Raw genomic sequence first — 12434 nt, 5'->3', positions numbered from 1 at the left:
AATTAAACCATTCACAACCTTTTTTTTTTGTCATACAGAGGAAAACCCTCCTGGCTCTGGAGAAAGAAGATGAAGAGGAGAGAAATAAAACAATTGAGAGCCTGAAAACAGCTCTCCGAACACAGCCCATGAGGTATTGTTCGATCAAGGCACCCCACGTTAATGCACACTGACTTTAAACCGGTCGCTCGCCTTCTGCGGACCTGACCAAACGCGACCCCCAGTCCACATCAAAGCAGGCAGCACACAGTAGCAGGAAGTCTGCCTGTTGAGGGCCATGGCTGCAGGAAAGCGGAGCTGCAGCTTAATCCCAGTTCCCCTCAGGACACGGCTGAGTCATCCTTGCTCTGGAGCCATTACCAGGGGTTTTATTACTTCGTGTTGCTCATCAGCCTTCGGTTCCCCCCTGAAATATAGCAGAGTAGGACCATCAACATTATAACTTTGCTCCTGTAACAAACAGAAATGATGAGACACCCCCCCACCCCCGTCAAAAAAACCCAAAGAAATCTCACCTGAGGACACCTTACAGAAGACAAACATTGAATTCATCTGGCCATTAGCACTCTGTCACAGTCTGTAGTTTTCAGTGAGGGGCTGTCGGCTGACTGAGGCCAGAAAGAACTCGTTCCTTGTTTGAAACACACTCTTCAGATGACCCCTGTGAAGCTCAGAGAAGCAGTGTGAAGAAGAGCAGTCACTGATGATTTGAGAAGCAAAAAACAAGACACACCTATCTTCTGCAGACTCGTCTCTAACTAGTATCAGTACTGCCACAAGTTATCCTTTTTAATTTGTTAACGCTTGTTTTTTGCCTCATGGACTATAAAATGAGCTTGTCATATCATTTTAGCTCATTTGGAAGAAAAGCAGTTACTGTAATGAAGAATTATAGTGCCTTTTCAGTTTTGAATGGATGACTTATTGTCAATTTATCGTTTAGTGTTAGCGATAATATATGAATTGCTTTAAGTGTTAAACTGGATTATGCTGGACTATAAGTTATATTACTGTGAACGGAGGTGCAGAATTATGTAGTTCAATTCTCATATTCTAAGCAGAACATACACTATTAATCATGTATGTTTGGAAGGTCCCTAGGCCCAAAAGTACTGGGATGATGTTGCAGTAAATTATTGATCGAGGAGTGTGGTGTGTTCAGCAGAGCAGATTATTTCATGAGCAATTACTTGTCACAGCCCCTCTAAACAGTGTGTCCTTAATTATAGAGGATTATATTAAGGGATACCATTGATTTCAACAGGATAAGGAATGTAGTGAATTCCACTATTTCCTAAAGGCAATTGGTATGATAGGTTTAAAAGGTTGCACTAACGGTGTTCATTTAGCAACTTGCCTTCAGCTGAATTATTTCAATAATTTATTTCGTATGTGATGCTGCATTTGGATTTGGAGAAATATATCAGCCAGTCTCGTTCTGTCCCACACATGTACATGAGCCCTTGCTCCACAGCAACATTGATTGGCTTTTTTTATTTTTCAGGTTTGTCACCAGATTCATTGACTTGGATGGCTTAACGTGTATTCTTAATTTTCTGAAAAGCATGGACTATGAGACCACGGAGTCTCAGATACATACCTCACTGATAGGATGCATCAAGGCACTTATGAACAACTCTCAGGGCCGGGCGCATGTGCTGTCCCACTCGGAGAGCATCAACATCATTGCTCAGAGCCTCAGTACAGAGAACATCAAGACCAAAGTGGCAGTGCTGGAAATCATGGGAGCTGTTTGTTTAGTGCCAGGAGGCCACAAGAAGATTCTTGAGGCCATGCTACATTATCAGAAGTTTGCCTGTGAGAGGACACGCTTCCAGGTAAAACTACAAAAAGCATAAGAATCATAATAATATTTAAAAAAAACTGTTGAAATCATTATTCTCTACTTATCACCTACTTTTTAAACAAAAATCAGTGTGGTTTTCTTTTCAACTAAGAGAGACTATATCAGTTAATGTATCAACTATTTAAAGCTATACTCCATAACCGCATCACAATCATTTAAAAAAACATTTCCAGAGACTTAAATAAAAAAACAAATCTTGGAGACTGAGTGACAGGGTGTAATACTGGCCACTCATGTTTGTTTTTTCTTTCTTCAGACATTACTGAATGATCTGGACAGAAGCACAGGGCGATACAGGGATGAGGTGAACCTGAAAACAGCAATCATGTCATTCATCAACGCTGTTCTCAGTCAAGGAGCTGGAGAAGTAAGCACCTCTTTTAATACTGGGCTGTCAGTCTTGGCGAAACATGTCTTATCTGCTGTGTGATGAATAACTCTTGCTGTTCCTTTGCAGGACAGCCTCGAATTCCGAGTGCATCTCCGATATGAGTTTCTCATGTTGGGAATCCAGCCTGTGATAGACAAGCTGCGGTCACACGAGAACTCCACGTTAGATCGGTAAGCTGCCCATTGTCAGTAAGGTCTTTGTGTTGGTATCTTGAATGCTCCCTTTCAGTGTTTCACACTAACAGTTCATTTGTCTTATCTTCCGTGCCCTCTGCCTCAATATATTGTATTCCAGGCACTTGGATTACTTTGAAATGCTGAGAAATGACGACGAGTTGATGTTGGCAAAACGATTTGAAACGGTAAGTCCTCTCCTGACTTCCTCTGGTAATGTAGAGATCCCTGTTATATCCCTGTTATAATATCCATTATCTGTTATGATGTCCGTTTTGTTTAGGTGCATATCGATACTAAGAGTGCTACCCAGATGTTTGACCTAATTAGAAAGAAGATGAACCACACAGAAGCATTTCCACACTTCATGTCCATTTTACACCACTGTCTCCTAATGCCTTGTAAGTAAACGTGGCATCTTTATAATCGTGATTTATTGAAATACAAAAGACTTTTATCAGTAACCTAAGGTGTCAGCATGCTTGCAGTATTTTATTCCAAAACCCCTCTTAAGTTTTAAAATTCCACTGTGATTTTCTGAAAGTGATGGGACTAAAATAAATAAAATGTCCTATTGGCTCTGAGGTCTCAGCCCAAGAGTAACTATGAACACCAGCTCGTTGGGTCTGCTTGAAATTGCAGAATTTGAACCCCCAGAGGTGATAGAGATTCTTCTGCTCCTTGTGCCGTTTTTAAAGCCGATGCTTCTCCTCTCCCGTCCTCAGATAAGAGAAGCGGAGTCACGGTTCACTACTGGCTGCTCCTCGACCGCATCGTCCAGCAGATCGTCCTGCAGAACGACAAGGGCCAGGATCCGGATGCGACGCCTTTAGAGAACTTCAACGTTAAGAACGTTGTTCGAATGTGAGTCATCTGCTGCTGGGCTGAGGGGTGAAAAAGAGGTACAGGGGGTCCTCGCCAAATGCAGCGGTTCTATTCTGAAAATTGCCTGACGTCGGCAAATACAGAGATGTGTGGAAAATAGGGTTTTTTAGGCAAGCACACTTTCCATTACTTCATTAATGTAAAAGGGGATTGAGTTTCTTTATACACATAACAAAAAGTGCTTTATAGTCATCGGGCTCCCTCCAAACGTTAAATGATTTTGTGACGGAACACCACCAGCCACCAGTAGTACTCTGCATTCAATGATTTGTTGTTGTTGGTTTTTTTTTTGCTCCATTCAGGCTGGTCAATGAAAATGAAGTCAAGCAGTGGAAAGAGCAGGCAGAAAAGATGAGAAAAGGTTGGTTGACTTAATGTGGTAGTATACACGGGCTCTTATTAGTGTGTTGGGTTTATGCTCAATTCAAACAGGAATTGGACTCGTCGCCACAATCTATGATGGATTTTCTTGGTCTTGTTATTCACTGTTTTTCCAACACTCTGATGTGTGCCTCCAGGTAGAAAGCCCTTTGTCTTGTTGTGCACCTCCAAGTGAAGGCCTGTCATTGGTTTTTGGTCGTAATTCCTTCCCTTGTCCTATAGAGCACAATGAGCTGCAACAGAAACTGGAGAAGAAGGAGAGGGAGTGTGATGCCAAGACCCAGGAGAAAGAAGAGATGATGCAGACCCTCAATAAAATGAAAGAGAAGCTGGAAAAGGAAACCAGTGAACACAGACAGGCCAAACAGCAACTGTCAGAGCTCTCCACACAACTCCAGGACCTCAGCACTGTAGGTTTGCCTGCATACCTCTCTGAGCTCCCTTGTGCCAGTTTATATAGAATAGAGTTTCAGAAGAAAAATATACGTGAGAACAAAATGTTAGTGCAACGCCTTACAATTTGTTGTAGAACTTTGTTTTTTTGATGACGCACATATATTCTGAAACAACTCTTTAAAATCTTCCGGCATGGTTGGGATCACACCTGCTGTTCACCTTTCTGAGCTTGAGGGCTGGATTATGAGATGAGAGACGTTCATCGTGGTGTGTGAACTTTCTAAATTTGCTGTCACATGCTTAAGGATGTGGCAAACTCTAAAAACAGCTGTTATTGCCGAGCGGCTACTTCGCTCTTCGTGTTGCAATCCAGCCTGCCGCTCCTCCTGCTCGACTGGATTGGTTTGCGGGGAGCGGCAGTGTGTCCTGTGCCGCTGGCTGTCCTGCTGAAGCTCGATTCCTTTTCCCTTCCAGAGGCAAAGCTCCGCCATCCCTGGGGGCCCTCCTCTCCCGACAGGGGCCCCAGGGGGTCCCATCCCTCCCCCTCCTCTTCCGTGCGGTATGCCCCCGCCCCCGCCCCCCCCTCCTGGGGGCATGCCGCCTCCCCCCCCTCCGCCCCCGGGTGGGCCCCCTCCTCCTCCAGGACCCCCGCCCCTGGGAGGGGCTCCTCCTCCTCCGGGGGCCCCTCTGGGACCGGCCCTGAAGAAGAAGAACATCCCGCAGCCGGCCAACCCCCTCAAGTCATTCAACTGGGCCAAGCTGGCTGAGGTGAGCCGACCCGAGCAGCGTGCTGGACACCGGGGGCCTGCCACATGGTTCGGCTCCGAAAGGAAGATAAAGTATAGTGGTTATTTCTGCTGCTGTCGCTCAAAACAGGCGTGCAGATGTTTATGGGATTGGAGGCTGAGTGTGGGATTAAGCTGAAAGACAGATGCTCGATCAGGAAAGCATGTACAGGACTCTAAAGTGACAACCGGTTGAGAGCTCGGGTGACTTGAAATTTCATTTTGCTCAAGCTGTGTTTCCACACACAGAGGAATCTCTTAAAAATAAAAAAAAATGTCCTGTGCAATGTGCAACAAAACGTTTTAAACCACTGACTTTATATTCCGTTGTTCACAGAACAAACTGGAGGGTACCGTGTGGACTGAGGTTGATGATGTAAAGGTTTTCAAAGTGCTGGACCTTGAGGACATTGAAAAGACATTCTCTGCTTACCAGAGGCAGCAGGTAGAGTAAAATCGTAGTGAATTTGGAGCTCTTAAGGAATTGCTATATATTTTAACACTAGTCTCTGCATTCTACTGGTTAAGACATCGGAAGAGCAGATCCAATTCATTCTCAAGCACTTGATCTCTGATTATTGCACATTCTTTTCCAGTCTTCAACTGAAGATGCATTTCTGATGTTAGTGATGTGATATGATAGTCAAGATGTCGCTGTCCAAACACTGTTGATGTTGCATGTCAAGTGAATGTTCTAAGCAAACTAAAAATGTAACAGGTTTCTAAGTAATATGCATGCCGTTACTGCAATCAAACAGTGCTCAGATTAACAGTTAAGGAGTGATCAATAATCTAGTGTTACCCCTAGGGCACAGAGAGGCTATTATGGAATAAACTATTACAACAATAACATTTACATGTTTTTTATGCTAAAAACATCTTAAATTGATTTTTTGAGCCATATGAAAAAGTTGATTGATGGCAATTTGATAGTAAAATTAATTTGAGTTTCTCATAAAGTATCCAGCAGAAGCTGGAATAGCCTTTCCTGTTCCTTCCTAAGGAGAACACTTCCTGAAATTAATAGATTACATCACCACCCAAGCTTCTTAATTAGAGGATCGATCCAGGTGAAAACAGTTTATTTTGTGTCTTATGTTTTCATAATGCTAAAGTATTATATAAATCCTGGCAATGTTAAGTAACTAATTCTTCGTTGCTATAATTCACAAAGAATATTGAAAATTTTTAGTTTTTTTACCTGGAAATATCCTGCTCTTTTAATCAAGTTTTAACCTCTTCAGTACCATCAGGTTAAGAAAATAAAAATTCCATCTGCTGATGATCATACAGTGCATTGGAACATCCATTTATAGCCATATTCTTTTCCTTAGATTCAGGAACGCTTCACAACATTAGAAAGTTTGCAAGTGAGCGGAGACCATTTGGGCTATATAGGCCTTTTTGAGAGAGAGAGATTTTTCTGAGGGTCATGTCCACCCATTTCCTCAAAGAAGTGCTGTTATTGGCGGGGCTGCTTGTTCTGAGCTTCACCCACTCCCTGTGCAGGGGGTCTCCTGTTCTCGGTTTTAAATACACTTTCCCTTAGTTACCATTTTTTGTAGTGCATTGTAGCATGTGTTTTCTGTGAAAAGCAGTGAATACTGTTGATGTGCTGAATTGAAAGTTCATCATACAGTTATTTTTTATGAAACTTGCCATCATGGTATTGGAGAGGTTAAGTTTACTATTCTCATTGCCATTGGAGAAAACCAATAGTGTTATTAATATTTGTGTACCTTTGATTTGCACGTTTCACAGAAATGTAGTGATTTTCTCCTCTGAGCCATTGCTCACGGGGCACTCTCTCATTCAACACTGGTATTTATATTGATTTGCTGTGTTGGCTGTTTTTTTTTTTGCTTTGATTCACCAAACTGCCCTGTTTTTAATGAGTGCTGCATCTTCCTTGCTTCTTGCTTGCGTTTTAGGACTTCTTTATGAACAATAACAGCAAACAGGTGAGTTTTATTTCTGAGCCTTTACACTCCTGTTCTTTGTCTGCGTCATCAGTCCTGTCCTTTTGATCTGGAAGAATCTTTAATAAGAGCAGAGTCTGTCCTCTTACAGTATGTTTTGGATGTATGTTGCTAGTTTTCTGTTGTGTTTGGACCATGTTTTCCTGGCAAATAGATAGATGGGTTGCATTGCAAATATAATGTGAACATTATTTTTTATTTCTGAAAGAAAATGACAGAAAATGAATCTTTTCAGTCAGCTATAGCGTTACCTGTGATGCTTCAGCATATTTTAAGATGTTCTGTGTAGTATTTTCATTTTCTGTTTGATCAGTAAGCTGTTCTTTCTAAGCTGACCTTTGGTAGAGTCATCTCTTCTCAGGGGAAAAAAACTAGTGTTGTTTTAGTTAACTGAGCTAATAGGTATTGTGAGATATGGGTGGCATTTAATGCTAATGTGGAAAGCAGAAAAGACTAAGATAATAACTTTGCTAATTAAAGCACTGTTTAAGTTTTACTATCACACACATCTTTGCTTTGAGCTCAGTTACATAAATTAGTTTAATGGAATGGCAAGCTTCAGTGAACAACCAGAAGCTCAAGAGAAGAGATTTCTGTTGTCTAAAATGTTCTAAATGGTGAAGAATGGAACATCTGTCCTAATCCCTATTTGTTTTGCATGTTTCCTTTAAACAAGAAAATGCAAACAGCAAGGTTGAAGTTCGAAGTGTCTTGTACAGTAAACATTTACCTCGTCATGAAAGAACTTGACTTTCATGTTCATGCAGTGTGTTGTGCGTCTGTGTGTCTAGATGTTTATCCAGCTGTTTGTGTTGACTAGATACTGTGTACAAATGTTTTGTATCAAAGCAATTAAAGGACCCAGGTGAAAGGCAGGACAGTCTTCTGTGAGCTGGACTCTGTCTCCACCTCAGGCAGGCCTGGCCTTTGGCCAGCAATCATTCCCCTGACAGCTGGAGAGCTTCTGGCCATCGCTTGTGCTGTGAAATGTTTTTTTTTGCTCTCCACTTTTAGTCATTTTAATTTTCAAATTCTCAGGGAGGTTGTAGAATAACTGTTTTTATTAGAATTAATTAATTTTGTTCATTATATTTTGTTTGCAATGCCAGGTGGTTTATATTTAAGTGTTAAAAATGAAATTGTGTTTATCCTATTAAATATCAAAAGATGTTGTTTTTTTATTTACTGATGTATTTGGCAGGTGCTTTTTTTTATTCAAAGCCATATAAATTTGCCCCCATTCATGTAGCTGAGTATCATACTGGTGCAATTTGAGTGAAGTACCTGGCTCAAGGGTACAGCACCACTGTCTCACCTGGGACTTGAACCCACAAATATCCACGTACAAATCCAGAACCCTAACCTCTGCTCAGCACTTTGCCACAGTGTATCTGCAGCAAGTTGTTTCAATGTCAAGCAAAGCTAATGGGAGTTAACTGTCTCTCCCTTTAGAAAGAGATGGACGATGATTCCTTGAGCTCCAAAAAAGTCAAGGAACTGTCTGTCATCGATGGCCGGAGAGCCCAGAACTGTAATATTCTTCTTTCACGGTAAGCTTAGGTTCCTTTCTCCCTTTTGCATATTTGCTTTAAGTTTGTGTTTTGTGTATTTTTTAGAGGTTAACTGCAAGCAATTTATCTATAGGGTATTTCCATTCATAACAGATCTACATGTTGTCTTGTGTTTCTTAACTGAACACAGCAGAGATCTGAGTCTTAAGTTACAGATTGTTCAGTGTATATATTGATGTAGCTCTCAGCTTCTGACATTACATATTCCTTTTTTGGACGTGTTCTTATTTGATGGATTTTTTTTCTTATGTTAAAATTGAAATGCTGTGGCAACCCTATGGTAGCCTGTGATAGAATATTTTATAACGTTATGCAGGGTGATTCTCTGTAGCCTGGGCTGGAGCTGCTAGCTGATAGAATTAGATTTAATTGTTTACTTGCCTTGCAGGGCAGTATTTACAATTCAATAAAGAGTGAACAAGCATGAACATTGAGAAAGTGGAATCCAGTTATTTTAGGAGATGCTTTTAGCTAGCCTTTCTCTGAAAATCTTGTTTTGCAACCATTTCATCCTTCCGTGAAAAAGAGCTTATTGCTCTGTACCATGTTAATTATAATTATTTATTACAGGGGTCTTAAACTCAGTTCCTCAAGGGACTAATTTCTCCTGGATTTTATGCATCTCAATCTGAGTTACATAGTTGGTCGAATAGCTGCTTAATGTTACTGTTAAATTGGTGCTGTAAAGTGGTTTAAAGGTAACTGGACTTTTAATAAGTTAATAGTTTCAGAAATCTGCTGTAAAAGACCTTAAGAAAAATCATGTGAATGTCTAAGAAAATGGTTTAATAGACAATTTAGATTGAAACAAAAACCAGAAAACACCAGAATAGCACAGTTATTTTTAATAAACAATTAAACAGGCGTTGCACAACAAAGTGAGTTAGTGTTAATTTTGAAGTCACTCCAAAATAGAAAACATTAATTTAACAGTGCATTGTGATTCTGTTAAAACTAATACAGTGCCTTAAATTCAGTGCAGTGTTTGGTCCATAGAGTCCGCAGGAAAAAATATCGACTTCTGCTTGTTCAAATTTCTCATTGGTATGCTGTCTAAAATGGTATGTGATGGTATGTAAGAACATGTTAAGGTTTTCTTGGATCAAAACTCTTTATTTTCTGTGTTCTCCAAAATAACTACCTGGTCATGTGTAGGATTAGTTAAGTTTTGTTTAGTGTAGAAAATTCCTACCCAGCTGATTATTCCACAGGTCAGAATAGTTTACAAAGTGCAGGGAACGTTTTGGCCCGTCTGGCTTGTCTTGCTTGTATCTACAGTAAGTGCTCAGACGGTATCTTTCAGCCACTGAAAGAAGACAAGGTATCGGCTTCTACAACAAGGCTGGGAGGGTTGACTTGGCTTAAGCCTTTGATGCTTTTCAGTCCTATACTGTACATGAAACACTTCATAGCTTCTCTTTCTTGAGAAAATGTTGAATGAATTTTGTTTGTGTTCTATAATTTTTTTTTTGTAAACACCATCAGGGCCTGGTGATCTGTTGATCTAGTGTCTCTAGTAGCTATAATACCTTCGTCACATCTGTGGTAATCCTATATAACACAGACCTTTCTTTCCTCAGCCCTAGGCATGTTGTAAATACTAACGAAACATTTATTTTAGCCTCCCTCTCAGCCTTTCTGCTATTTTCTGACCTGTTCTTTAAATTCATTGTATTCCTTTTCTTCATCTTGACGCTGTTCTTGTTTAATCATCCTGATGTGTTTTCTTTTCGATAAGAGCTCAGTTTCCTTTCTTTCACTTGAAGCAAAAGAACTCCACCAATTTTTTTACAGCCTAATTCACAAAGAATTCTGTATTTACATAAGATTTTGACTTGTTTTCTCTGGGAAATCATTTTTCAAATATGACAATCTGCTTAACTTTCTGCTTTGGCCAAGAATCCTAGTTAACCTTTTCATATATGGATAATGTTGATCTCCACCACTCTTTTCAGTTTTCCTCTCTGATCTCTTTACAGTTACAGTCTTTTTAGTAACTTAATTTCACACACTCCATCTTATAGCTGTGACTGAAACATTCTTTTTCTCATTAATTTTCTGTGATTGGAATTTGGTCATTGTGGTATCAACATTCAATCTTTGATTCTTGAAAATATTTAGAAATGTAATTAAATAATTTTTGTGAGGTATAGGTGAATATGCACACTGAATTGAAGCTAATATAGAAAAGAGAGATATGCACTTCAATATGGTGTTTGAAGCATTATCAGTAATAACATGTTAAATACTGTAAACGTGTCCAAGTGTCTAAAACCTATAACTGAAATTCTTGTGGACAACGGCTAGAAAATGCATTTGAAAATGGCATCTTGTGATTTTCATTGAACACTTCAAGTTCCAGTTTTAAATGGGCAGACAGCCCAAAGCTGTGATTACCAGGAAGGCCTAGGATAATGGCATAATGGGAAATGGGATGTTTGTTGTACTCTAAGGGCTTTCAGTGCCCGAACAGCTTTATGTGGAGCTTAATTAAAATTGCACTATGCGTACGTTTTATGCCAATGTCCAGTTTGAAATGCAAGTCGAGTTCTTTACGTCAATTTATTCACAGACCAAGAAGAAATATGATCGACTCTTTGCAGAAATGGCCTGCAAATGTCTGCAAATACTGAGACGTGATCAACACTCTTATTGTTATAAAAAATTAAGTGCATCTCTATTTTGTTTTGCATTTGTTAGAAAACAAGAAACACTGTAGCGTTGCTGAAGGCAACATTCAGAATAAGTTGTTTGACCTGAACCTAACTTACTTAGTTGCTTTTTCTCCCTATCAGTGTTTTGGTAGGAATCTTTTCCCAGGACAGTTTAATAAACTTTCTCAAACTCAAGGATGTGAAAGGATCATGAGACAAACTGTTGACTTTCTGGGAGATCATGTGTACGTAAAGGGGTGGAGAGCTGTATGGTTTGTGGACCATGCCTCCTCTAACCACTTCTTACATAGGCTTAGAGATTAAAAAGCTCCTAGGGAGTGGCCTGGTTACCCAGATCCATGGGTGTGGGGCTAAGTGCAGTTATCATAGAGCTGTGTAGCCCAGCTTCAGACTTGTAATGGCAAGACGCAGGGTGTAGCTGTCATCTGGTGCATTCAGGTGATTATAAGTTATGGAATCTACAGGTTGTTCATCTATAGCACGGTCTAGTATGATTTGCACATTTTTACCAAAGCTCTTCTTTGGAACTTTGCCTGCAGTTGGGTCTGCAAGGTGTTGTGATTCTGTATTGCTTTACAATTTGCTAACTTGCCCGCTATCTGCCTTCCCCCCCAAATTTATGCGTAGTGATGAAGGACGCCACAGTTTCGGGTGTGAAAAGGACGGGCAGTCCAAAGGCGAGCGCGTGATAACCACCAAGCTCGTGCAGTGGCGATCTCGACATTTGTTGGTATGGCGAGGACTTGCGTCAGGCAGAGCTTTAAGCAATAATAGACTGTAAAAAAACATTTTTGGAGATTGAGTTACCATGTTACCAAGTTAGGAATATTAGGGACAGCCATATCCAAGCAGGGAAATAAAACCAACTTGTTAGCTGCACTATATGATGTCAGAGTTTGCTGATTTCACAGTCAGCCATGAAGTAACGCTTGTTTTTGGAAAGCTGGCAAGATCAGGTGCGATCAAGAGGAGGAAGGAGTTTCCTGCCTCCTGGGCAAAGCTTCTGTGACTCCTGGGTGTGAACATCACCTGCGCGTCCTCCTGGGAGTGGCGCGCTCCGAGTTGTGCAACGGTTTCCTAATGATCCACACGCTATCCTCTCAAGCTAGTTCTCATTCGGAATGGAGAAATGTGTTTCTGGTGTTTTTATAAAGACAGACCGCCTCCGCTTAGCTGTTTTTGATTTGAGCTGGATGGCTTCAAAGTGTTTTCGTGTGACTCCATAACATCAGTGCTGGTTCTGCAGTAACATTGGTTGTGTTCTTTCTGCATTGTTAAGATGACTGCCAGTTCACTCTCAACAGTACCTTTTGTACTGTATAAATTATGTT

The 12434-nt window shown here is 40.5% G+C and overlaps 1 protein-coding gene across 4 annotated transcripts in view; it reads left to right on the top strand.

The window, feature by feature from the left end:
* Window positions 1-12434, top strand: part of daam1a (dishevelled associated activator of morphogenesis 1a) — an 87272-nt gene that overhangs the window by 60210 nt on the left and 14628 nt on the right. For 2 of the 4 annotated variants that reach the window (XM_088924591.1, XM_088924593.1), the window contains exons 5-17: window positions 39-133; window positions 1505-1838; window positions 2124-2234; window positions 2325-2428; window positions 2553-2619; window positions 2715-2832; window positions 3157-3295; window positions 3619-3677; window positions 3920-4107; window positions 4568-4861; window positions 5216-5323; window positions 6810-6839; window positions 8310-8407. In XM_088924591.1, the coding sequence (XP_088780717.1) occupies window positions 39-133; window positions 1505-1838; window positions 2124-2234; window positions 2325-2428; window positions 2553-2619; window positions 2715-2832; window positions 3157-3295; window positions 3619-3677; window positions 3920-4107; window positions 4568-4861; window positions 5216-5323; window positions 6810-6839; window positions 8310-8407 (1745 nt within the window). The remainder of the gene's footprint in view (window positions 1-38; window positions 134-1504; window positions 1839-2123; window positions 2235-2324; window positions 2429-2552; window positions 2620-2714; window positions 2833-3156; window positions 3296-3618; window positions 3678-3919; window positions 4108-4567; window positions 4862-5215; window positions 5324-6809; window positions 6840-8309; window positions 8408-12434) is intronic. The other 2 variants (XM_088924595.1, XM_088924594.1) reach the window with 1 other exon arrangement.

Source organism: Atractosteus spatula, chromosome 9, assembly GCF_055471065.1.
Source record: "Atractosteus spatula isolate fAtrSpa1 chromosome 9, fAtrSpa1.hap1, whole genome shotgun sequence".
Classification (NCBI taxonomy): domain Eukaryota; kingdom Metazoa; phylum Chordata; class Actinopteri; order Semionotiformes; family Lepisosteidae; genus Atractosteus; species Atractosteus spatula.
Note: the sequence above shows the minus strand (reverse complement) of the source record. Positions and strands in the feature narration are given on the sequence as shown.